We start from the raw sequence: 27,728 nt of genomic DNA on the forward strand, positions 1-27,728 counted from the left end.
CACCACCGAGAAGACCCTTATGGCCGAGGGTCACGAAGAGGACGTTGCAACGGCCTCTGTCGTCGGTTTTCGTCTCGGAACCAATTCCCTCTACGTCGTCCACTCCTCTGCCCACGAAACCAGACGATTCCATAGATTCATTCCAAACCATGATAGCGATCCTCGAGGAGAGGTTCGGGAACAGGGACACGGATTTCAAGAAGGAAATCCTTCGCTTGACGATGCAACGCGGGCCTCAGAGGCGGCTCAACGTCAAGGAACTTCCTACCTGCTCAGTGACCAACCCGTGGAAGCATGCAGAGTACATGCCCATCACCAGCGGGAGGATCGTGATCTTGGACAAGCTAGGCACCGTCCCCCTTGAAGATGTGGAATTCTGGCCTAGCTTCGAGTCGTACCTGGACTGCTTCGTACGACTCAAGTCGGAACCCGTTTCCAAAGAGGAAACAGAGCCGAAGGAGGTCATCGTGTTTGACCACGCGAAGGCTCAATCCCTGCTAGCAGGCTGCCTGAAAGACAAGGGCTACACCAACTCTAAGGTGCCAGCCCTTAGCAAGAAACACCCGTCTTTTCTTGCTTCCAATACAATGGTCTTCCCCTTCACGGAGAGGTCTCTGGCAGTGCTAAAGGCGGTGGAGGCGGGGAAACCTTACCCTACATTGGAGGAATGTAGGACCCTCTCCCTCGCCTTACCCCCCGACGACAAGAACTGGAAGGACATCCAGTTAACCTTCTCTATTGGAAAGTTGGAGGCCGACATCGCTGGACGTCAGTTAAGTGAGAACCTCCCCAAATTGTCTAGAGTATCTCCTTCGTCGAGAACAGGATACGAGAGAGGGGCTGGCCGCCTCTCTCTCCCTCCAGGTGAACATGGAGACAATGGCTGGGGAACAGAGGACCCCAGGTGTATTTTTCATGGTCCTAGCCAAGACCCATTCGGCAACCCTGACGAAGGACTTCTATAGCTTCGTCAGAGCACGGAGTTCGTGTTTTCATCAGCTATGATTAAACACGAACCGAGGAAGCTGATTGCCCCCAACATTTGGGGAAAGGATCACTTCCCCAATGACTTGGTCAAGGAGATCGTCGACAAGGCCGCCACGGAGAATAGGAACCTTCTCCAAAAGTGGGGCATGTCGTCAAAGAGGAAGTCTTCTCCAGATGAAGGCCCCCAACCTAAGAAGTCCAAGAGACCAAGGACGCAGCCTCGACAGGCGAAACATCAGCTTCCCACGGCCGCAGCTCCCCAGTTGGTGGCGCAGCCCCAACAAACCTTCCAACTGGTACCCCAGCCGGTGGTGACTCAGTCACCAGCCTTCACACCTGCCTACGAGAGGCAAACTACTACCTTTCGTGCTAGAGGTAGAGGCTCCAGGAGAGACTAATCTAGACGTCCCTCCAGAGGGAAAGGAGGCTGGGGAGCAAGCGGTCGAGGAGGCAAGCCCTCCGGAAACCAGAAGCAATGAGATGCTTCCGGTGGGAGGAAGACTCGGTCTCTTCAGGGATCGTTGGACCTTTGATCCCTGGACTCACAGCATCATCAAGAACGGACTAGGCTGGAGCTGGAGGACATCACCACCAGCTTTCCCCCAATTCTTCCAACACTCCACCCCCGTCCTGGAAGAATACGTCCAAGAACTCTTGAACAAAAAGGTGATCAAGAGGGCAAAGTCCATCAGGTTCCAAGGAAGACTTCTGCGTTCCCAAGAAAGACTCCGACAAACTCAGTCACTCTGGACTTGTCTCCTCTCAACAAGTTCATCAGGAACAAGTTCAAGATGCTGACCCTTCAGCACATACGAGCAATATTGCCCCGAAAGGCATACACAGTCTCGATAGACATGGCGGACGCCTACTGGCACATTCCAATGAATCGCCAGACCTCCTCCTACCTAGGATTCAGGCTTCAAAGTAGACAGTACGTTTTCAGAGCCATGCCCTTTGGGCTAATCATAGCCCCACGGATCTTCATGAAGCTTGCAGAGACAATCGTTCAACAACTACGCCTACAAGGCGTCCAGGTGATGGCTTACCTGGACGACTGGCTGGTGTGGGAAGCATCAAAAAAAGGAATGCCTGCAACCCTAAGAGAAGGTGATCCAATTCCTGGAACATCTAGGATTCAAGATAAACACCAAAAAGTCTCGACTATCTCCAGCTCAGAAGTTCCAATGGCTAGGCATACATTGGGACCTCCAGTCACACAGTCTTTCCATTCCGCTAAAGAGGAGGAGGGAAATAGCGAGGTCTGTCAAGAGATTTCTCAAATCCAAACGGATTTCAAGACGACAACAGGAATGGGTGCTCGGCTCCCTCCAGTTCGCTTCAGTGACAGACCCAGTGCGCTAAGAGCACAGCTAAAAGATGCATCGGGAGTCTGGAGAAGATATGCATCAAACGCTCGAAGAGATCTCAAAAGACTACTACCGTCTCGGCTACAATCACTCCTCAAGCCATGGTCGGAGGCCAAGAAGTTCAGGAGATCGGTACCTCTGCAACTACCTCCGCCCTTGGTCATCATCCATACGGACGCATCGCTAGAAGGAAGAGGGGATTAACGTCAAGTTCAAGGAACGTGGTCCCCTCTGTTCAAGACGTTTCACATCAACATCTTGGAGGCCATGTCAGTCTTTCTCACATTGAAGAGGCTGTCCCCACGTCCCTCAGTCCACATACGACTGACTCTGGACAGCAACGTAGTGGTCAGATGTCTGAATCGTCAGGGCTCAATATCGCCCCAACTCAACCAAGTGTTGTTGCCCATCTTCCGTCCGGCGGAGAAGAAAAGATGGCACCTCTCAGCAGTTCACCTTCAAGGGTTCCGCAACGTGACGGTGGATGCTCTATCCAGGATAGCTCCTTCATCTCTCACCAAGTCCCGGAACTGCAGATCGACCTCTTTGCAACGAGCAACAGCAAGAAACTTCCTCGCTACATGGCCCCATACGAGGACCCCCGAGCGGAAGCGGTGGACTCCATGTCCCTTGACTGGAACAGATGGACCAAGATATACCTGTTCCCTCCGCCCACCCTCTGCTAAAGGTCCTCACCAAGCTGAGATCCTTTCAAGGAATAGCAGCCCTAGTGGCTCCCAAGTGGCAGCGGAGCAACTGGTTCCCATTGATCCTGGAATTACAACCAAAGCCAATTCCCCTGCCGGACCCAGTTCTGTCCCAAGTTCAGCAGTCGACTGTCTTCGCTTCATTACAGAAAACCCGAGACCTTCACCTCATGATTTTCTCTCCCTAGCCGTCAAGAAGAGGTTTGGGATCTCAAAAGAAAGCTTAGACTTCTTGGAGGACTATAAAAAGAAATCTACCAGAAGGCAATAAGAGTCATCTTGGAAGAAATGGGTGGCCTTTGTCAAGGCGAGAAATCCTACAGAAATATCGATGGATTTCTGCTTGTCCTCTTTTATTCACCTTCATGGACAAGGCTTGGCGGGTAACACGATTTCCACGTGTAAATCGGCCTTGACAAGACCCTTACTATACGCCTTCCAGATAGAGCTGACCAGCAAAATCTTCAACAAATTGCCGAAGCCATGTGCTACACTCAGACCTGCAGCCCCTCCGAGACCTATCTCCTGGTCTCTCGATAAGGTGCTACATTTTGCCTCAGGTTTGAACAGTGAGACTTGCCCTCTGAAAGTGATTTTCTTGTTAGCTCTAGCCTCGGGGGATAGTTAGTGAAATTGTGGCATTATCAAGGGAAGAAGGCCAGATTCAGTTCGCAGAAACAGGCGAACTGTCCCTCTTTTCTGACCCAACGTTTCTCGCCAAGAACGAGCTACCCACTAAGAGATGGGTCCCTGGAGAATCTGCCCTCTGAAGGAAGATATCTCCCTGTGTCCAGTGGAGTGTCTAAAGGTCTATCTTCGCAGAACTTCAGACTTCGGTGGACAGCTCTTTAAAGGAGAAACATCGGGTTCCGACTTGTCACTTAAACAACTAAGAGCGAAAATCACCTACTTCATTCGCAGGGCGGATCCTGACAGTACGCAGGTTACGATCCTAGGAAAGTCGCCTCTTCCTTGAATTTCTTCCAATCCATGGATTTCGAGTCTTCGCTCGTTTACAGGATGGAAGTCATCCAGTGTTCTTTAAACACTATGCGAAGCAGGTGCAAGAAGTGAAACACTTTCCGGTAACAGCACGTAGTGCTAAAACCTGCAGCTTAGTGCTGCGAAGAGCAGCGAGTTATATGGAACTCTAACTCTAAGGGTGACTGTGTTGACACTAGTGCGCAAGTGTAATTTGTGTTACCATGGTAACACTACAGACTGTTCTAATATACTGAGGTGATGTTACATAGACTAAACACTTATACCACGTGTTTATGACATGAAGTGTATATAAAGAAATTCTCAGAAAGACATTACAATTCCTATGGAATCGACGTGTGGGTGGCAAGTTTCCTTTTCAGGTACCACAATCATTTCTGTATGTAATTTATTCCCATCTTTAATTACAGCTTTACATTATATTTTAGGTACGCTCATTCTTATTTATTGTTAATAAATAGATTCATTAGTTTTCGTGCATATTATTTCACCCTAACATTATAATAAAATCTTTAAGTATTATTATACCCTCTACTCTGCTTGATGTGCTTGAACAATAGAATTCTATCGTTCCTACGCTTGAACAAACCCATCTGGCTTGGTGTAACTGGTTCCGATACATACATACTCTATCACCTTGCTCTAAGACCGGCAAGTCCTTCTCGATGCTGGGTGGGTTCCATTTACCATGCAACTTCGAGACTTTCCAGAGTCCAATGGGACTCTTCCCTGCAGGGGGGCAGGAAGTAGTAACATAGTACATGCTCAGCTGAAATGACATATACCGGTAATGTCATAGGTCTCTTAGGTCATAAGACCAAAGGAATATAGTCTAGAAGTCAAAGGCACTACCAAGGGGAAAAATCCACGATACATTAATGCTCAGGTACACTTCCATCAGGACGACATGGCCTGAGCCCAAAAAAATTCGCTCAAAATATATTTTTGGGCGATAGCCTTGTCGTCCTGATGGACCCACCCTTTGTTCTCTATAAGGCCTTGGCAGACCCCCTCCCGATCTCACTGGTCTTAACGCTAAAAGGAATAGAGTTGGCGGGCGGAGATGACGTCAGCAAGATGGCGACGAATATGACGTCATCCGAGTGCCCATAACAGTAACGGAGAACTTTGTAACGGCTCCTCCTATATCTTGCCACTTGTCCCCCCCCCCCCCCTTGAAGCGTAAACGCTATGTGGGGTGCAGATAGCTATGTCCCGTTATTATGAGATATCCTAAAGGACAACCTTGAGAGTACTTGCGCCATAAGTTAGAATTCTAGAAACACTGAGTTTAATTCTCTGGGAATATCCATTGTAGTCAAATATACCCTTAGGAAGCTACTAAAGGAACCTTCCATCAAGACAACATGGCTATCTCACCCAAATTAGATTTTTCACTTCGCTCAAAATCCGTTTATTAGGAATTCTGACTTTGCTTGTAGCTATATTCTACTTAGCATTTGTGAACAAAGAAATTACTATCCCAAAAGAAAAAAAAAATATAAGTATTGCCCAAGTGATATAGGTTAATCAACTTATTTTTTACGAGTTTTTATTTGACTATTTTAATCTAAGTCGGCACGTGAGTAGGGGGATTCAGACTACTTGATGGCAGCAGTGGGATGTATGCATAGCAATCTTGCAGTGATGTCATAAGGCATCTCTCCACTCCTCCTCTCACATCTCCCTTGTGTCAGCTACAACTCTCTTTTCAGATAATCATTTGCAAATATTCTTTGAGAGCTATTAATTTGTATTTCTAATGTTACGGGACTATAACTTTACTAAATCATATAGCAAAACCTTAAAAATGAGCATGCGTGTTCATGGACACATTTAACAATTATTTCCATTACTTATGGGGAAAAATGGTTGTAGTTTACGAACATTTTTGTTTTCAAGCTTGCTTCCAAAACTAATTAACTCTTACTCCAAGGCACCACTGTACTGGCACGGCATCAAGTTTGTGTATGCCTGTTGTTCCTTTGCTAATTACACCAGTAGGCTTACTGCCATACTTGGTAATCAAGCGTGCCAGACAGGCACCACCGTGTATTGGTAACAGTATGTTGGAGTTCTGCTCGCCATTCCTCCCATCATTTTAACATTTCCACAACCAATCAGAAAATGATGTTGACAGTTATTCTGCAATGAGAAAGTACCAGCCTTTTTCTATCCTTTAATGGTACTTGCTTTTCTAGACTTGTTCCCATTCAGATTGTTTATAAATCAAAGATTTTTAAGAAACCTAGTCCCTCTTTTATTAGTATTACCACATGCTCAAAAAATTCCAGATTCCTAAAAATTCAAGTTTCTAGCCGATTTAGAGCAGCAGCTTTCCCCAATCGTTGTCGTAGACCATTGGAAACGTCCCGACCTATTGATCTAGGGTTCGAGAAATTTCACAGAATTTAGTAGTGTCTGCAACTTTACCATCCATGTGACCTACAGATGAGGGTTTCGCGAGCCAATAGGTCTTTCTGCAGTCGTCATTAACCATTGCTGGGCAACCCCTGGTCCTAGCTTGGGTGGTGAGGGAGAGGGGGGAGGGGGGGGGGGGTTGGATACTGATCACATGTAAACATAGTCAGTCTCTTAAGGTATTGTCATTTCCCTTATCTCTGGCAATTGTGGGCAACCCCTAGACACTTGCCCGAAGTATACAGGGATCGATAATAACAAAAACTTAAATTTGCTTATCAGTGATTGGTCCACAGCTTTTTTCACGTGATTGGTCCAAAGCTTTTTTCACTTCTCATGAGCAACCCCCTTTCAACAGTGTAATTTACCATTTAGTCCTATGACAGAATGCTATAGCTTGTGCCAATTTCCTTCATTCAAATATTCCAATTACAATTCAGTTTACAAATAAACCAACAAATTTCTACAATTTTTCTTTACCTTACCATTTCTCTTTTCCAGAAGCTAGTTAAACTAATTTTATGAACCTGCGACCAAGAATACCCAACACCTTGGTGATTACCAAGCAGGGGACATTCGAACATCACATTCAACAAAAGCAAGATTAATAAAAAGGTACAAGACAAGTTTCTGTATAACCTTTATACTTGAAATGAAAAGTCATCACTTCATGTCAAGATTAACTGATTTCATATTTTCAGGAGAAACAGTAGAGGGGCACAAGCAAAAATACCATCCAAACTAAAGAAAAAAACCTAATGCCATAGAAGTTACAAATACCTTACTTCAACCCAACTCAGACTTTTACTAACAAAAGCAACTCAAAGATATACCCCTCGATCAAAATAATTCAACCTTTAAGGAGAAAGGCTAGTCAGAATGCAACATCGACACCCAACAAAAACTATGCAACATGTAACATCGACAAGAACAAATTCTATACTTGAATAGGAAAAAATTCACAATAAGTGGAACTTCTGACTTTTATTTAATCAATACACTGATATTCAAAACTGCTGGAATGTGACCAATACAATAAACACCAAAGAACATGAGACAAGTCAATCCTGTATGATAATACTACAGACATTCTAACCCAAGTGAATGAAGTAGCAGTCATCTTTTAAAACAATCATTAAAAATTCAACACCGTGTAATTGCTGTCCTTTCGTAATGTCAGTTCTACTACTTTATACTTTGAGTACCGAGGGAAAATTTCTATACAAAAATTCAACCTCAACAAGGAAAAAATGAAACTTATCAATTAACCTAATGTGCAAGGTACAAAAGAGGATAGCTTGGTAGAATGCACGGAAACATTTCAGTCATCGTTCATATCTCTTGGGCTACCGTTTAGTCCAGGCGATCGGGACCTACTGCGGTCTCTGCAAGAAAAGGAAAAAAAAAATAAACAAAACTGCAAAACAACTTTTTTTAAAGTATAAAAAAAATATAAATTTGCATTTAAGCAAAAGGAGAAATAATGCAAAACGCATTGTCAAATTCCCATTATGCATTACCATATCAAGGTACACTTCAAATTATACCAAGCTTAATATGCAACACTACAGACGAAATACCACTCATAAAAACTTTCAAATTAAAGAACAGCATCTCAAATTCTACAACAATCTATTGAATTAATATATTTTAAATGAAAAAATCAACACCAGCCCCAAACATTAAATTTATTACCCATTTACTCTTTAAATTCACCATCACCCAACAAAGAAAATGTTTAACCACCATTTCAAACAAATCAATTCTACATAAATGCATAATCATTACATGAAATTTATTTACTTGAACATCCCAGATTATCCAATATTAAAAAGTATTTGCACAACACATGCACAACTGAAAGAGATGGTTCTGTACAATAAATAACGAAACTTTGAAGCATTATATTTCTTACCCAGTAATAGAATAGAATAAAGTTTTAATTAAATTGTAAGAGACTTGCACCAAAGCCCAGTTAATCACATTGTGCAAAAGACCAAGTTGTGTTAAACATATTGTGCAAAAGACTTGCAAAAGACTAAGCTGTGTTAATCACACCAGATTAAGCAGAGTCAATACCATTGTGAAAAAGACTAAGCTCTGCTAATGACATTGTGAAAAAGACTAAACTGTGATTAAATTTTGCAAATACTTTGTTGTTGTTGATTACATTGTGCAAAAAACTAAGGTGTGTTAATCATTGTGAAAAAGACTAAGATGTGTTAATGACATTGTGCAAAAGACTAAGATGTGTTAATGACATTGTGCAAAAGACTAAGATGTGTTAATCCCAACGTGCAAAAGACTAAGCTATGTTAATCCCAACGTGCAAAAGACTAAGCTATGTTAATCCCAACGTGCAAAAGACTAAGCTATGTTAATCCCAACGTGCAAAAGACTAAGCTATGTTAATCCCAACGTGCAAAAGACTAAGCTATGTTAATCCCAACGTGCAAAAGACTAAGCTATGTTAATCACATCCTGCAAAAGACTAAGCTGTGTTAATCACAATGTGCAAAAGACTACGCTATGTTAATCACAATGTGCAAAAGACTAAGCTATGTTAATCCCAATGTGCAAAAGACTAAGCTATGTTAATCCCAATGTGCAAAAGACTAAGCTATGTTAATCCCAATGTGCAAAAGACTAAGCTATGTTAATCCCAATGTGCAAAAGACTAAGCTATGTTAATCCCAATGTGCAAAAGACTAAGCTATGTTAATCCCAATGTGCAAAAGACTAAGCTATGTTAATCCCAATGTGCAAAAGACTAAGCTGTGTTAATCCCAATGTGCAAAAGACTAAGCTGTGTTAATCTCATCGTGCAAAAGACTAAGCTGTGTTAATCTCATCGTGCAAAAGACTAAGCTGTGTTAATCTCATCGTGCAAAAGACTAAGCTGTGTTAATCCCAATGTGCAAAAGAATAAGCTATGTTAATCCCAATGTGCAAAAGACTAAGCTATGTTAATCCCAATGTGCAAAAGACTAAGCTATGTTAATCCAAATGTGCAAAAGACTAGGCTATGTTAATCCCAATGTGCAAAAGACTAAGCTATGTTAATCACTACGTGCAAAAGACTAAGCTATGTTAATCACTACGTACAAAAGACTAAGCGGCGTTAATCACAATGTGCAAAAGACTAAGCTGTGTTAATCACAATGTGCAAAAGACTAAGCTGTGTTAATCACAATGTGCAAAAGAATAAGCTATGTTAATCCCAATGTGCAAAAGACTAAGCTATGTTAATCCCAATGTGCAAAAGACTAAGATATGTTAATCCCAATGTGCAAAAGACTAAGATATGTTAATCCCAATGTGCAAAAGACTAAGCTGTGTTAATCCCAATGTGCAAAAGACTAAGATATGTTAATCCCAATGTGCAAAAGACTAAGATATGTTAATCCCAATGTGCAAAAGACTAAGATATGTTAATCCCAATGTGCAAAAGACTAAGATATGTTAATCCCAATGTGCAAAAGACTAAGATATGTTAATCCCAATGTGCAAAAGACTAAGCTATGTTAATCCCAATGTGCAAAAGACTAAGCTATGTTAATCACTACGTGCAAAAGACTAAGCGGCGTTAATCACAATGTGCAAAAGACTAAGCTGTGTTAATCACAATGTGCAAAAGACTAAGCTGTGTTAATCACAATGTGCAAAAGACTAAGCTGTGTTAATCACAATGTGCAAAAGACTAAGCTGTGTTAATCACAATGTGCAAAAGACTAAGCTGTGTTAATCACAATGTGCAAAAGACTAAGCTGTGTTAATCACAATGTGCCAAAGAATAAGCTATGTTAATCCCAATGTGCAAAAGACTAAGCTATGTTAATCCCAATGTGCAAAAGACTAAGATATGTTAATCCCAATGTGCAAAAGACTAAGCTGTGTTAATCCCAATGTGCAAAAGACTAAGATATGTTAATCCCAATGTGCAAAAGACTAAGCTATGTTAATCCCAATGTGCAAAAGACTAAGCTATGTTAATCCCAATGTGCAAAAGACTAAGCTATGTTAATCCCAATGTGCAAAAGACTAAGCTATGTTAATCCCAATGTGCAAAAGACTAAGCTGTGTTAATCCCAATGTGCAAAAGACTAAGCTGTGTTAATCTCATCGTGCAAAAGACTAAGCTGTGTTAATCTCATCGTGCAAAAGACTAAGCTGTGTTAATCTCATCGTGCAAAAGACTAAGCTGTGTTAATCCCAATGTGCAAAAGAATAAGCTATGTTAATCCCAATGTGCAAAAGACTAAGCTATGTTAATCCCAATGTGCAAAAGACTAAGCTATGTTAATCCAAATGTGCAAAAGACTAGGCTATGTTAATCCCAATGTGCAAAAGACTAAGATATGTTAATCCCAATGTGCAAAAGACTAAGCTGTGTTAATCCCAATGTGCAAAAGACTAAGATATGTTAATCCCAATGTGCAAAAGACTAAGATATGTTAATCCCAATGTGCAAAAGACTAAGATATGTTAATCCCAATGTGCAAAAGACTAAGATATGTTAATCCCAATGTGCAAAAGACTAAGATATGTTAATCCCAATGTGCAAAAGACTAAGCTATGTTAATCACTACGTGCAAAAGACTAAGCGGCGTTAATCACAATGTGCAAAAGACTAAGCTGTGTTAATCACAATGTGCAAAAGACTAAGCTGTGTTAATCACAATGTGCAAAAGACTAAGCTGTGTTAATCACAATGTGCAAAAGACTAAGCTGTGTTAATCACAATGTGCAAAAGACTAAGCTGTGTTAATCACAATGTGCAAAAGACTAAGCTGTGTTAATCACAATGTGCAAAAGACTAAGCTGTGTTAATCACAATGTGCAAAAGAATAAGCTATGTTAATCCCAATGTGCAAAAGACTAAGATATGTTAATCCCAATGTGCAAAAGACTAAGATATGTTAATCCCTATGTGCAAAAGACTAAGCTGTGTTAATCACATTGTGCAAAAGACCAAGCTGTGTTAATCACATTGTGCAAAAGACTAAGCTGTGTTAATCACATTGTGCAAAAGACTAAGCTGTGTTAATCACATTGTGAAAAACACTAAGCTGTGTTAATCACATTGTGAAAAATACTAAGCTGTGTTAATCACATTGTGAAAAATACTAAGCTGTGTTAATCACATTGTGCAAAAGACTAAGCTGTGTTAATCACATTGTGCAAAAGACTAAGCTGTGTTAATCACATTGTGAAAAACACTAAGCTGTGTTAATCAGTGAAAAATACTAAGCTGTGTTAATCACATTATGAAAAATACTAAGCTCTGTTAATCACATTGTGCAAAAGACTAAGCTGTGTTAATCACATTGTGAAAAACACTAAGCTGTGTTAATCAGTGAAAAATACTAAGCTGTGTTAATCACATTGTGAAAAATACTATGCAGTTTTAATCACATTATGAAAAATACTAGGCAGAGTTAAGCACATTGTAAAAAAAAAAAAAAAGACTATTAATCACATTGTGTAAAAGACCATGTTGAGTTGATAACACTGTACAAAAAACTAAGCAGAGGTAATCCCCTTGTGGAAAAGACTAAGCCAAAGTATTCACCTTGTGCAAGACTAAGCTAAAGTAATCACCTTGTGCAAAAGACTAAGCTGTGTTAAAAACATGTGCAAAAGACTAGGCTGTGTTAATAATATTGTGCCAAAGATTAAGCTGTGTTAATCACATTGTGCACAAGACTAAGCTGTGTTAATAACATTGTCCAAAAGACTGTGCCTTGTTAATCTTATTGAAAACAAATTGTGCCATGATAATCACATTGTGCTAAAGACTTAAGATATGTTAATCCCTGTGCAAAAGACTAAGCGGTGTTTATCATAACGTGCAACAGACACCAATGTTATCATTGTGCAAAACACTACGTTGTGTTAATCATTGTGCAAAAGGCCAAGAAATGTTAATCGGATTGTGCAAAAGATTAAGGAGTCGATAGCAGTGTGCAAGATGAAGCTGTACCATTCACAGTAAAATCTAATGCATAATTAACAAAAGATGGTGCAACTTACCCTTTATCATCACGTGAGCGAGAACGTTCCCTTTCTCTTGTCTGAGACCGGGACCTAGAACCTCCTCTAGAACGGCTGCGATCTCTGGAACGTGAGCGTGACCTAGACCTGTCTCTGGAACGACTTCTGTCTCTTGACCTTGAGCGATCCTTGGTCCTACTCCTGGACCTGTCACGAGAGCGAGATCTAGAGCGGGTGTACGACCTCTTACGTCTGGGAGAGCGACTTCTACTTCGGGACCTTGAGTACCTAAGCACAAAAAGCCATTAGTAAGCGGGAAGGTGGCTAACTAACGGATTAGTGCAAATCCAATGCCCTGAGTAAGGAGGATGCCTATCTCTGGCTATTACTTCCAACCCTCTCACGATCCTACATGTAAGGGGGTCTGCCATGCACGAAAATAGGGCCTGGATCTTTGGGGATGGAGAACCGCTTCAGCTCAACCTGGCGTGTATAGGCATGACAAGCGCGTTTTCAGTTACATCCTAAACTCGTTATGGTCTGCCCAATGTACTATTGCTGGTAATCAAATTTAGTATTGAATTCCAAAATGGCTAATAACCTCCAAGAACCATCTTTTGACCAATGATTTATTACATTCTTACTGACATCAGGAGACCATAAATCAGATTTGCACAGACACTTCGATGGTTATAGCAATTACTTACATGAACTGCCTCTGGCTGAAAATGATATAAATAGAAATAAAGGGGACTAGGAAACTCAGTGAGTAATCTACCTAAATTAAAATAACGATCAATTAAATTTTACATCATTAAGCTTACTGTGCCTCTGTCTAGTCATGTATCTCAGAAGGTTGTCTGAAGGTCTGACGTTCGACCACGTAGGTAGGTAGGGTCATGTAACTGCGGTGTTTAACCTGCGCTGAACGCTCATGTAACTGCGATGTTCAAGTAGAGCACGATAGAGTTCTACGCTGAATGACTGGCAGGCAGTAAGCTTTACAAATGAGGCCATGAAGTTCAAGGAGTGTGGCCAGAAGGAATTCAAGATGGAGTGCGATGATCTCAATTGACAGAGCGACGATCTTACTACTCGTTTGGGAATGGGGATCTCAGCCGTTTTGCCTACAAAATATGAGTGTGTTTAATAGCAATTCCTTCTTGATAATTACAACCCCCTTATCTTTTACTTTTCTTTTTTAAAGTAGACCACACAAGGCCACAGACAGGGCTAAGGCAGAATAAGCATCACAAGAAAGGAACTCCATAGCATGGAAAAAATAAAATTAAAAAAAAATAAAAAGAGGAAAGCAGCTCCCATTTATGACCTACATGAACCCTATGAGAATGGACTTATTCTGGCCAAACTAACCACTCGACCACCAACCAACCCTCCCATCTACACCAAAAAAAAATAAACTTGTGATTACTGACCTAGTTCAGGACTTTAGGATTCGAACAATAACCACCAGATGCAGAATCGTCATTTCTTATTGATACAACAAAGACAATACGCTACCTGGAGTAACGTCGGCTGTACCTATAGCAATCCCTGGCGTAGTGTCCTCTTTCGCCACACTCGTAACACCGGTCCTCTGGATGGAAGGGGCGACCTCTGCGAGGTGGAGGACCTCTGAAACGTCCTCTGCTTTTTCCCGTGGATAGTTCTACACGCACCCTACGTCCGCATATTGTCCTGAAGGGTAAATTTTCTTTCAGAAATGTAATTTTACAAGAGAATTATGAAAATTTCACCCTTTTTCCAAATGCCATACCATAAGAATTTTGCTGAAAAAAATTTTATTCAATAAAGCAGCAACTTACCTTCCGTCAAGTCCCCTGACAGCATCCTCTGCATCTCTTACATCTTCAAATTCCACAAAGGCAAAACCTGGTGGATTTCTGGCAACCCAAACATTTCTCAGGGGACCGTACTTTGAAAAAGCTTCTTCCAACTCCTGCTTGGATGCACCCGAACCCAAGTCTCCAACATAGACTTTGCAGTCTAATGCTGAAGGCATGTTTACAATTTACACTCTGAAAGGATAAATTTACAAAACTAAGTTAGATAAAGGTAACAAGAATCTTTCAAGTCATTCACATTGAATATTTACGGGAAAAAAAAAATGCTTAAAGATATGGTCTAATTTTTATACAAAATCACAAAGTACAGCTTGCAACTGTTACGGACAAGTGGTACCAAACCAGCATAAAAAAGATGGAGTAAAAAAAAACTTGCCAAGCCCTAAAATAATAACATTAATTCCTAGAGACGTTCTATCAAAAAAAAAAAAAAAAAAAAAAAAAATTAATAAACACCACCACCACCTTACAGGACATTTACCATCAAACACTAATGATCTAAATGCTCATAGTAGTGCTTATTGCCATAAAAAAAGCTTTCAACAGACAGCTACAAAGAATTCCTAGAAAATGGCGACAGATCAGCATACCTTTCAACCATATCACAATCGTGTATAGCATAAGTAGTAACTACCTAAGTTTGTTCCAAAATAATATAATTTTTAACAATTTGTAATTTCCCTAACTATTCAAACTAAATCATTGTGGGATGGCTATAAAAGGGAACCCTCCTGAAGAGTCTGTATATGACAGGTCCACCGGGCAAGTGCCCCAAGAAAAGCAGACACGAACCGGCGATCTTCAAGTCACTGCCAGCAAGGCTGTCTCTGGTGCTCTGTCTCTTGTGTGACACAGATACTGTACATACGTTCACAGGAAGGGAAATGCACCATAGAATGGGCGAGCTTATATGAGAATTCCAGTATTCTCAAATGTAATCTTCCTGAAAGGTTGCAAGTGTAATTGCACAGCTGATGGTGGGCATCTAGATGTGGTTGACAGTAGGAGAATCACCTTGGTCTGAGGCATCAGTGGTCAAGACGGGAATGTGCGCATATAAAAGAGCAAGATCTAACTGTAGAGGGAGATTCTGCAGGTGATTGTGCATTTAGGCAACCTAGAATAGGTTTCTAACAGGGAGATAAACTGCTGACAAGGGTTTATCAACCAAAAAGTCAATACGCTTATCAGTACGAGCACATGTGCACTACACTGAAAATGCAAATGCATAGAACTTTCTGCCGAGAAAGTTCCCAAACAAAGGTCGTACAAATTCACCTTTCTTTCTAAAAGAGTAGTCCAGAGCAGAGCACTTCCACCCTTAAATAGTTCAGTATATTCTTCTAAAGGAGCACCTTCCAGGCAAATCTAATTATCTAATGTGCACTCATAAGTATTAGAGAATGCATGCTTAAAGGGCTTAATACGTTCCTGGAGGGTGTGCATAATCTCTAAAAGCTGAAAGTGCACATGCTAACAGAAAAGTGTAAGTATCCTCTTACATGCCAATATGTGTACAAGTAACTAAAGTTAGCAAGCTTTTCAGCTGAAAGGGTTGCATTCTAACACTATGGTAGCCACAATATCGTTGAGGGTACTGCCTCTCATCGGGCATTACCTGAAAAATAATCTACAGTAGATCGCACCGAAATAGCTGGGGCCTAACAACAAGCCTCCCTAGGGGATGCGAGTAGGAAAAACACGCTCAGAGTTTAGTTAATTCAATGTCACTGTCCTCTTATGGTACCCAAATGGATAGGTGAACAAGAGGGTTTTTGGAAGCCTGAGCACCAGAAGAAGGAGTTTATTATTATTATAATTATTATTATTTACTAAGCTACAACCCTGGTTGGAAAAGCAGGATGCTCTAAGCCAAAGGGGCCCAAACAGGGAAAATAGCCCAGTGAGGAAAAGGAACGAGAAAATAAAATATTTAAGAACGTAATATTAAAAGAATATTTCCTATATAAACTATAAAAACCTTAAAAACGAGAGTAAGAGAAATTAGATTGAATAGTGTGCCCGAGTGTACCCTCAAGCAAGATAACTAACCCAAGACAGTGGAAGACCATGGTACAGAGGCTATGGCACTACCAAAGACTAGAGAACAATGGTTTAGATTTTGAAGTGTCCTCCTCCTAGAGATGCTTACCATAGCTAAAGTCTCTCTTCTACCCTTACCATGAGGAAAGTAGCCACTGAACAATTAGAGTGCAGTAGTTAACCCTTTGGGTGAAGAGGAATAGTTTGGTAATCAAGTGTTGTCAAGTGTATGATGACAAAGGAGAATACGTAAAGAATACGCCAGACTATTCGGTGTATGTGTAGGCAAAGGGAAAAAGAACAATAACCACAGCGAAGGATTCAATGTAGTACTGTCTTGCCAGTCAAAAGCCCCCATAACACTCTAGCGGTAGTATCTCAACAGGTGGCTGATGCAGAATTCTACTTCCAGTAAGACCTCCAAGGAAAACTACCAAGTGGGAAAGAATATGGCAGTCTATGGGGGTAGGCAAGTGGGCAAGGATACGGCAGCCTATGGGGGTAGGCAAGTGGGTAAGGATATGGCAGCCTATGGGGTTAGGCAAGTGGGTAAGGATACGGCAGTCTATGGGGTTAGGCAAGTGGGTAAGGATACGGCAGTCTATGGGGGTTGGCAAGTGGGTAAGGATACGGCAGTCTATGGGGGTAGGCAAGTGGGTAAGGATACGGCAGTCTATGGGGGTTGGCAAGTGGGTAAGGATACGGCAGTCTATGGGGGTAGGCAAGTGGGTAAGGATACGGCAGTCTATGGGGGTAGGCAAGTGGGTAAGGATACGGCAGTCTATGGGGGTAGGCAAGTGGGTAAGGATACGGCAGTCTATGGGGGTAGGCAAGTGGGTAAGGATACGGCAGTCTATGGGGGTTGGCAAGTGGGTAAGGATACGGCAGTCTATTGGGTTAGGCAAGTGGGCTAAGAATATGGGAGTCTATGGGGGTAGGCCAGTAGGTAAGGATATGGCAATCTATGGGGGTACGCCTGTTGATAAGGATATGGCAGTCTATGGGCATAGGCCAGTAGATAAGGATATGGCAGTCTATGGGCGTAGGCCAGTAGATAAGGATATGGCAGTCTATGGGCGTAGGCCAGTAGATAAGGATATGGCAGTCTATGGGCGTAGGCCAGTAGATAAGGATATGGCAGTCTATGGGCGTAGGCCAGTAGATAAGGATATGGCAGGCTATGGGCGTAGGCCAGTAGGTAAGGAATTGGCAGTCTATGGGCATAGGCCAGTAGGTAAGGAATTGGCAGTCTATGGGCATAGGCCAGTAGGTAAGGATATGGCAATCTATGGGGGTACGTCTGTAGGTAAGGATATGGCAATCAATGGGGGTACAGTACACCAGTAGGTAAGGATATGGCAATCTATGGGGGTACGCCAGTAGATAAGGAATTGGCAGTCTATGGGCGTAGGCCAGTAGGTAAGGATATGAGTATGGGGGCAGGCCAGTAGGTAAGGATATGAGTATGGGGGTAGGCCAGTAAGTAAGGATACAAGTGTATGGGGATAGGTAAATAGGTAAGGATATGAGTCTATGGGGATAGGCAAATAGGTAAGGATATGAGTCTATGGGGATAGGCAAATAGGTAAGGATAAGGCAGTCTATGGGGGTAAGCAAGTAGGTAAGGATAAGGCAGTCTATGAAGGTAGGCAAGTAGGTGAGGATATGGCAGTCTATGAAGGTAGGCAAGTAGGTGAAGATATGGCAGTCTACGAATGTAGGCAAGTAGGTGAAGATATGGCAGTCTATGAAGGTAGGGAAGTAGGGGAGGACATGGCAGCCATAGGACTCAACCTCCACCTCTATGGTTGGCAGGGATGCAACTCTTGGGTAAGGTTAGGTAGTATTCGTGTTCATTTCCCTTTTATAACGTAATTTTAGTCAACTACTTTTCTGGCATGTCTCACCATTATTATTGCCCCAAAGCACTAATTTTTGGCAATTCTGCACCAAACAACCAAGTTTTCCATAGTACTCCCCATAATTGTTATTATATAAACGGGGTCAAATAACTCCTAACATAGTTTGCCCAGAAAATTTTGATCAAAAAATATGGTTGTATAACAAAACTAATTTTCTTCGAAAATGACCTTTAATTCCATCGCAAACAGTTAATATGATATATCCTATTATGTACTAGGGTAATGGAATCCACCCACTGGGAACTGGGGCTTTAGGGTAGGGAAAATTTCTGGAAAATTTATAAATGATAAAACTAAGATTTTCTTCTGTTAATTATTCTCGGGGACGCACAATAAATCCACACAAAAAAATGCACAAAATATGGGATCCTTTTCCCCTGGAATATTTATCTCTTTTGCTTACATTTTACAGGTCTGACGTATTTGGTCCCATTTGTGCGTTTGTGCATAGCTTGTTGCGCGATAAAAACTTCATACTTCCTGCGCACAAGCCATCTTCACTTTTTACCAACAGAATTACTCCTAACTTTCATTTGCAAGTAGCTCCTGCTCCTTCCTTCCCCTATCATATGATAGACTTTGCCATATTTGATCAAATATGTATGATTGGGTGCAACGTAGGCAGTTCTGTGACACCCAGTTTTCTTAGGACAACTCTGTTCCTTTATTGCTGTGTAAGGTGTGCGTTGCATGGCCCAACCTCAAGTGTAATGGGTGCATTAAGGCTATTTAAATGCTATAAACAAGTTTCACAGTGAGCATCACAATACTCCTGATGTAGAGAACAATATTTTGACTCTGTTAGCCATCAAAGGTTAAAGTGACCCAAGTACAATTCTGGTATGGAATTATTTGTGATTTACTCCATCATAATGTTAATCGGGTAGTTGAATCAGAAGAACTTCAAAAGTTCAATCTAGCAGAAAATGTTTTTATGTTGAACAGGCTTGTATAAGTCCTTTTATAGTTTATAAATTAAATATGTTGTAATGTTGTTAATGTTTTTAAAGTACTCTATTTTAATTTTCATTACTTATATCGTTCATTTCCTTTCCTCGCTGGGCTATTTTTCCTTATTGGAGCCCTTGAGCTTACAGCATCTTGCTTTTCCAACTAAGGTTGTAGCTTAGCTAGTAATAATAATAATAACAATAACAATAATAATGAGACACTTTTGACTTACTTTACCATAATGTAAGGATTCATTTGCGATTTACTTTGTTGGTGACCTTACCCCCAGATAGGTCTGTAATCTGGAAACTACTGGGTTGGGTTAGGTGTGTTTCTTAAGTTCTGTGGCCTTCTACAATTCTCTTAAGTGTTAATCAAGTCTTACTCTCGCACACCCAAAGCCCAATTTCCCAACTGTGTCCTTCGAAAGGGAGGGGTGGTCCGTTACGGTAGAACTGCATTTTTCCAATGAAAATAAAACTTCACATTCCATTGAAAGCACATCTTATACTATAGGAAACGCCATTTTTTCGGTAAAGTTTTACTGTATTACAGATTATAATCTCGGACCAAAGAAAGATGTTTTCCTGTAGTAAATAACATGATTTGACCGAATTTGACCTTCATTTCAACCGCAAACAAACAGAACAACCAGTTTGACTAACTTTAAGTAGCCAAACTGGTGGTTGTTGTTGCGGTTGAAATGAAGGTCAAAACCGATTAAATCACATTTACTACAGGAAAACATATTTTCTGTTACAATGTTTAAATATAATGGGTCTTGTTCCAATTCGGGCTCACTTCACTTACAAGTACTGGCTAATGGTAATGTTGAGCTGCGCACGCTAATATTAGCAATGTTAGCGCACCACTAGCATGCGACGATAATTACGTTAACATTAGTAAAACTGAGTATAATGGTTCTTGTTCCGCTACTGGTTCGCTTCGCTCGCAAGAAAATAAAACATCAAGCTCGTATGTACTTGCAAGCAGTAATGTTGAGCTGCGCACACTAAAAAACTAGTAAAACTAACACATTAAAATAAAAGAAATTAATGACTTTTATGACCAGGACAACGAAACGTGGGTTACTGGGGTGTTGTGACCGACGTCTTAACTTCTGTATATCAACAAAGCCATTTCTTCTTTGTCTTAGCTATCTTAAACGTTGGGCTATTACATTATGAGATTTAAGAAAATTATTAACATTGGATGCCGTATCAAAATATTCACCGAAATGCTTTTAAGTATGGTGTACTGCAGACGTTACAAGTTTCTATAACTTCCATCGTAAAACACCCAAAAAGACCTCACTTGAACTAACAAAGACCTGACTTGGACAAAGGTTTCCACGGAAAAGGGTTTGTTGGAAGGTGGGTGTTGGGAAATATTAAACCCCTTGTGCAAACTTTCCAAACGCATGGGTTCGCGATTGGTTAACGGAAAAATAACGGAGTGAGTGTAGAGAGTAAACATGAAAGAACTAGAATGGGAAACTTGTCCAGAGCAAGTATCTATGTGAAATCTGGGCGTGACAAGGTAATAACAAAATGTATAGAGGAATAATAGCAAGATAAAATGGTGTATAAATAATATTTAATGGGAATATAAAATGAGGTGATTTTATGTCGGATAATAAAGCATGTAATTTAAGGGTCAAACGTATTATGTATACGTAGGTATTACATAAAAGGAATGGATACGTAGGTATTACATAAAAGGAATGGTATAGCTGTACTGGATCAAGTAAAATATTTAAACAGGGCGAAGTCATATACTTGAATGTAGCGGGTAAAATGATGTAGGGGAAAATGGACAGGGGTTATAAATGAAGAGGTAATCCTTTTGGTGGAAGCGGAGTTTATGCGCAGAAGGTCGAAACCCATGTACAAACAAACGAACGAGCGAGACTACAACCGACCGGTAGAATGTCAACAAACAAATAAAAAATATACTGTTAGTATAGGATATAGATAGAGTATTTTTTCATCGGTTCTTTAAACATCCAAGTAGGTAATATAGAGAAGGCTTGTTTCACCATTATATACCATTTCCCCACCCAAACCCGGAGTTCCCACTGGGGGTCCCCAATTATCGGCAGATATAGATATATATAGATAGATAAATATAGACAGATATATATATATATATATAAATATATATATATATATATATATATATATATATATATATATATATAAATATATATATATATATATATATATATATATATATATATAAATATATATATAAATATATATATATATATATATATATATAATATATATATATATATATATATATATATATATATATATATAAATATATATATAAATATATATATATATATATATATATATAAATATATAAATATATATATATATATATATATATAAATATATATATAAATATATATATATATATATATATATAAATATATATATAAATATATATATATATATATATATATATATATATATATACAGTATATATATATATATATATATATATATATATATATATATACATACAGATTAAACTATTCATTTGCGACAGGAACGAGCGAGTGTCATTTTCAAAGAGAACGGACCTTTTTCTAAAGAAAATAAATAATTTTTTCCCTAGTTTACATTACTTTGTAATACAGTACCATAATACCCATTTCTCCTATCAGAAATGTTGTCCCATGTTTGCGTATTCGGCTATAAAAATAAAGTTATCAAATATACCATGTTTTGAATAGGGTAACAACTATATAGTTTTTATACAACTTCTCTACTTTAATTTTGCAATTGGCCTTGAGATATTCCATACTCTTACTCATTAATTCTCAATTAGTTTACTTCCTCGTTTCCTTTTCTCTGACTACTGTATCTTGACTGCTGGAATCCTTGGACTTAAATGCAACCTGCTTGTCAAAATAAGCTTAACTTTAGCTACTGATAATGATTATAATATTGTTCGATTCTTTTAACAGATTTTTCTTGAGAACAGGCCTACCAACGATGCAGCTAACAATTTTACCCAGCTTCCTACCAACGGACAGCCACTCAAGGTCATTGCCTCTGGGAGGCTGGAAATGTGGATTTTGGATAAAAGCGACAAAAGGAGAGTTCAAAAATGGTAGATTTATCAAAACACCGTTAACAGCCTTCTGCAAGTCAACCTCAAGAAAAATATGGCGACAAACTTTCACAAAGCCACGTTAGAATACCTTATCACTATCCGGGATCTCTGTAACCAGAACATGCATTACAAGCGGAAGACAAGAAAATAAAATTTATAACACTTAACGAGATATGAATATAAAATTAGCAAGGTTTGCTGCAACGCGGGGGGTGGGACTAAGTCGGCTTAAAATACCGTAAATTTAGCCCATGTTTATCATAACATGCAGACGTGAACGCCGTAATACCGCATTACCAATTTACCTACAACCACCACACCAAACTATTGCAAAATCACATTAAATGAGTAACTTTGTGGACCTACGTGGAGTTGCAAGGTCACAGCGCAGCCATTATGGGTGTCAGTGTTGCCAGTTGGGTTAGTGTAAAAATGCCTAAACCTCATGATAAAAAATCCACATTTTCACAAAATTATTTCCTTCTGGTCACGTACGGTTTAATGATCTAGAAATTATTCATTAAACTGCATACAAGTGCAAGCAAAATAAATTGCAACAATATAAATGTTTACTCGTCTTTCCATATCTGGCAACACTGATGTACGAGAACGAACATGGCGCCCAAAAACTCCTGCCTCGCCGGGTGCAGTGAAAAACTTTCTTTCAATTGACGTCAATTTCCTTACCTTTCAGCATTTCTACACTTGCCACCATAATCCTACGTTAGCATATACATTGTTATTGACAATCAAATGTAATATTAGTATTCTTACCCTGGCCAGGAGTCTTCTATAGTCGATAACCGATCTAAGCACTACGTGTCAATGCGAAACAAGGGCCTACGTTGACTTCGGTGTCGGCATTCTCTTCTTCTTGGGAGGAAGCGTTTAAACTTCAGGGCAATTGTTTCCCTGACGTTAATATTTAGTATATGACAACACTTTGCGTCAATTTTATTATTCAGGGAAAGGACAAACACATTGGGCTTGAATATAAAAAAACAGACACTAAGATGGAAATATAAACTGTCTATTCTGATATAGAAAATGCTAACCACTTCATGTTATATTGTCCACAGTAGCCTATAGTGATATAAGAATAAAAGTAACTGAACTCCAACAACCATACGAAGAAGATAGTGCACAAACTGTTGGAGAATTCTTTTTTTTGTGAAGAAAATATTGAAAATAATAAAAGTGTACAACAACAAATGTGGATGAAAAGAGAAAAACTAGTGAAAATAAGGAACCCACAAAACTAACGACACAGAGGCGCCGTTGCAGAGGTGAATCCTCAACGTGAATCTGGTCTGATCTGACTGTTACAATACTTGCAGAAACAGGAATATGGCCGGTGTCCTGCAGAATAGAATATAAGAAGTTAATGCTCTTCCATAACATCATAAACTCCGAGGAAAAAAGATTAGTAAGAGAGATAATTGAGGATCAGTTGAAGAACCCGTATGGGAAGTGCTGGAGCAAGAGCGTAGAAGAAATATGCAGTAAATATGGGATGGAAGTGGAAGAAATAAGAAGTTGGGGGAAAAGGACCCTGAAAAAAGAAATCAAGAAAAGAATTATAGAAAAAAATAGAAGAAACTATTGAAGAAAAAAAGAAAATAATGAAAAAATTAAGATTTATTAAAGGAAATGGCCCTATGCCTTATATCAGAGAAATGTATCTGGATAAGGCATCCCTTGTGATGAAAGCAAGATTAAATATGCTCAACTTAAAAGCAAATTTCAGGGGAAAATATGATGACAATTTGTGTGATCTATGCAAAGAGGAAGAAGACACCACCGAACATTTATTTTTATGCCCAAAGTTAGAACAGCTAAAGAATCTAGAAATAAGTTTAGGTATGCTAAAAAATCCTAGCAGAGATCTGGCTGCATTTATAGATAGGGCAATGAATATAAAAGAAGAGTTTAGGAAGCCCAAACTGATTACCACAACAGGTTGCCAAAACTGATGATAGCAAGGTGTTATCCTATCCAATTTCAAAGTAGAAGGGAATAAAATTAAAGATAGAGAACCTCATTATGATATTAATTTATTTAAGGCACAGATGATATAAACTTAATAATAAGAATAAGCTTAGAAGCTTTGCACCTATCTATAAAGAGATAGAGTGCCCGCAAACTTATTTTGCGGAGTGAGCAATAAGGAACCAGGAACTAACATTGATAAGTTAGTTATTCTAATTACACAAGAGTACAAAATAGCTTCCAGAAAAGAGCATAATAGAATAAAGAGAACTGTCCAATTGATGACAAATTATCAATAAGTAATTACTGACAACAATTCAAAAACAAATGGGCAATTGCCTCCACATAATCATAAGGAAATTAAATAAATCATAGTATATACTGTTTTAAAGCAATATTATATTACAATTTTGTAAAACTAAGAAAATTATAACAGATCATTTCAGCAATTCAAATGAGTTTCGAAAAGCATCGCCTCATTCTACAGTAGGCTACTTTTGAATACAGAAGATTAATTATTAATATAATTCGGTATTATAAATAGTTTATTCTTCCAAAATAAATCAGGGCAGGCTATAGGTAAGAATCGATAACGATGTTTACTGTTATATTGTTATTTCTGTGTTTACTGTTAAATTGTTTACTGTCAAGTCGTCATTTGTGTGTTTACTTAATTGTTATTTCTGATACCATATCGCTACCTCGTTGCAAGAGGGTCGTAACTCCAAATTTGCTAGTTTTGAGTTATATGGTGTACAAGATTGCCGAATTGATTCTGCGTCTTTTGGTAAAAGAGTCGTAAATCTAGGTGAATTAGCGGCCGAGAGATGACACTAAGAAGATTTTTAATGAACATCAAATTCATAGGACTTAGCAACTTTCAAATGCGTCTCCTGAAAAATCAGGAATTTGGAGTTACGACCCTCTTGCAATGATGTAGCGATATATACTTGATATCAACTTGAATCACCACTCAAAAACATGTAGGGAAAGTCAATCTACAATATTTCGAAACATTTGGAAATTATCATCCAAGTCAAATCACCTTTACCGGAAATTTAAATTCAAATAATAATCAGTTACATTGATGGGTACTGCTATCTTTATCGAAGCCTCCATCTCACAGGTTTACAAACGTAGCCTACAGGTCAACCGGTTTAATCAATTGTTTATTAATAATTCACTTCGGAATGCGGAATTCCTCCGTGCCTCCTTAAGAATTGAGTGGAGTCATTCGACCTGCCTCATCCAGAGAAGTATTATTATTATTACTTGCTAAGCTACAACCCTAGTTGGGAGAGCAGGATGTTATGAGCCCAGGGGCCCCAACAGGGAAAATAGCCCAGTGAGGAAACGAAACAAAGAAAAATAAAATATTTTAAGAACAGTGACAACATTAATATAGATAATTTCTATATAAACTATAAAACCTTAACAAAACAAGAGGAAGAGAAATAAGATAGAATAGCGTGCCCGAGTGTACAATCAAGCAAGAGAACTCTAACCCAAGACAGTGGAAGACCATGCTACAGAGGCCATGGCCTTGCCCAAGAATAGAGAACAATGGTTTGATTTTGGAGTGTCCTCGTAGAGAGACTGCTTACTATAGCTAAAGAGTCCCTTCTATCCTTACCAAGAGGAAAGTGGCGGCGTGGCCACTGACAAGTAGGCTACAGTGCAGTAGCTAACCCCTTGGGGGAAGATTTGTTTGGTAATTTCAGTGCTGTCAGGGTGCGAGGACAGAGGAGAATATGTAAAGAATAGGCTAGGCTATTCGGTGTATGTGTAGGCAAAGGGAAAGTGAACCGTAATCAGAGAGAAGGATCCAATGTAGTACTGTCTGGCCAGTCAATAACCCCATAGTTCTCTATCGGTAGTATTTCAACGGGTGGCTGGTGCCCTGGCCAACCTACTACCTGTTATTGCTGGAGGATTGAATCATCGATTCAAATGAAAGCCAATAGAATATTTCGGGGGTGACCTGAGCTTTTTTTTTGAGAGGGGGCGGATTTTTAGTGGCCAATCCCGCCCGAGTTGGGGGATGCACATGTGGAATTTTAACGCTGGGACCGGGAAGGACCTTCAGCTCAAAAGTGCAACTTTAAACCATGTAATTGTAATATGAAATCAAAATTTTAAAGATACACACTCACACACACACACACACACACACACACACACACACACACACACACATATATATATATATATATATATATATATATATATATATATATATATATATATATATATATATATATATATATATATATATGGGTGAAAACCTTCAAGAAAGCAAATAGAGGCGAGACATTTCAGCAGCTGGCACAGGTGGCATTGGATAGGAGTCTGTGGAGAGAATGGCGATATCAGATGAAGGACCCCACCCGGAGAATTCCGGACGGGATTTAGTGAGTGAGTGAGTGATATATATATATATATATATATATATATATATATATATATATATATATATATATATATATATATATATATATATATATATTGGACAAAAAGGCGTATAGGACATGAATAAGGTACGGTTGTATATTAGAAGGTAAAATAAGTAACTGGCCCTAGTTTTATGTTTCTATTGTGCGATTTCTAAGTTTTCATTATAGTCATTATAAAATGTAACGTACAAAGTTTTTTTTTACTGCAGTGTGTTCGCTTTCCTTTTTTTTCTTAATTGTCAAATCCACATTATCGAAGCACTTTGACAAAAAAAAAAGTGTCCAGTTTCTTCTTGAAAGCCTTAATATCTTCTGTCTTCCGGATGTTTAGTGAGAGATAATTGTATTATACTCAAGGCAGCATGTTTGGAAGCTCTATGGGTTGGGCAGGGCACCAGCTAGCTACCCGTTGAGATAATACACTACCGCTAGAGAGTTATTGTGTCTTTTGACTGGCTAGACAGTACTACATAGGATCTCTCTCTATTTCTGGTTATAGTTTATTTTTCCTTTGCCTACACATACATCGAATAGTCTGGTCTATTCTTTACATACTCTCCTCTGTCCTCATACACCTGACAACACTGACATTACTAAAAACTTTTCTTCGCTCAAAGGGGTCAACTACTGCATTGCCATTGTTCAGTGACTACCTCCTTTTGGTGAGGACAGAAGAGACTTTAGCTATGGTAAGCAGCTCTCCTAGAAGAAGGATAATCCAAAATCAAACCATTGTCCTCTAGTCTTGTGTAGTGCCATAGCCTCTGTGTCATGGTCTTCTACCGTCTATGAGTGTACACTCGAGCACATTATTCTATCTTATTTAGCTTCCTCTTTTGTGTGTGTGTGTGTGTTTTTAGTTTTTAGCACTTTATGTATGAAAGATATAATGTAACGTTGT

The 27,728-nt window shown here is 39.4% G+C and overlaps 2 protein-coding genes across 8 annotated transcripts in view; one reads left to right on the forward strand and one right to left on the reverse strand.

Moving 5' to 3' along the window:
• LOC137624491 (GTP-binding protein Di-Ras2) overlaps positions 1–27,728 on the forward strand; it is a 611,765-nt gene that overhangs the window by 256,246 nt on the left and 327,791 nt on the right. The window lies entirely within an intron of this gene.
• Positions 7,454–23,309, reverse strand: LOC137624486 (serine/arginine-rich splicing factor 7-like). 7 transcript variants are annotated; one of them, XM_068355276.1, is made up of 5 exons: positions 23,160–23,309; positions 14,305–14,517; positions 14,021–14,176; positions 12,518–12,685; positions 7,454–7,869 (listed from the first exon to the last, which is right to left on the reverse strand). In XM_068355276.1, the coding sequence occupies exons 2-5, from the start codon at positions 14,499–14,501 to the stop codon at positions 7,806–7,808; spliced, it is 585 nt and encodes a 194-aa protein (XP_068211377.1). In that variant the 5' UTR covers positions 14,502–14,517; positions 23,160–23,309; the 3' UTR covers positions 7,454–7,805. The 7 variants fall into 7 exon arrangements, with proteins under 7 accessions (XP_068211377.1, XP_068211375.1, XP_068211373.1 ...); XM_068355274.1 differs by having other exon boundaries at positions 12,518–12,757; XM_068355272.1 differs by having other exon boundaries at positions 12,518–12,766.

This window comes from Palaemon carinicauda, chromosome 31 (genome assembly GCF_036898095.1).
Source record: "Palaemon carinicauda isolate YSFRI2023 chromosome 31, ASM3689809v2, whole genome shotgun sequence".
In the NCBI taxonomy this organism is placed as follows: domain Eukaryota; kingdom Metazoa; phylum Arthropoda; class Malacostraca; order Decapoda; family Palaemonidae; genus Palaemon; species Palaemon carinicauda.

Bases quoted from the DNA above. Each gene is read 5' to 3' on its own strand.
- LOC137624486 (XM_068355269.1), bottom strand. From the start codon at position 14,501: ATGCCTTCAGCATTAGACTGCAAAGTCTATGTTGGAGACTTGGGTTCG. The intron at 12,767-13,999 runs GTAGCGTATTGT...TTTTGTGCTTAG, and splicing joins TACAGCCGACGTTACTCCAG to GTACTCAAGGTCCCGAAGTA. The intron at 7,870-12,517 runs GTAAGTTGCACC...CTTTTCTTGCAG, and splicing joins CGCTCACGTGATGATAAAGG to AGACCGCAGTAGGTCCCGAT.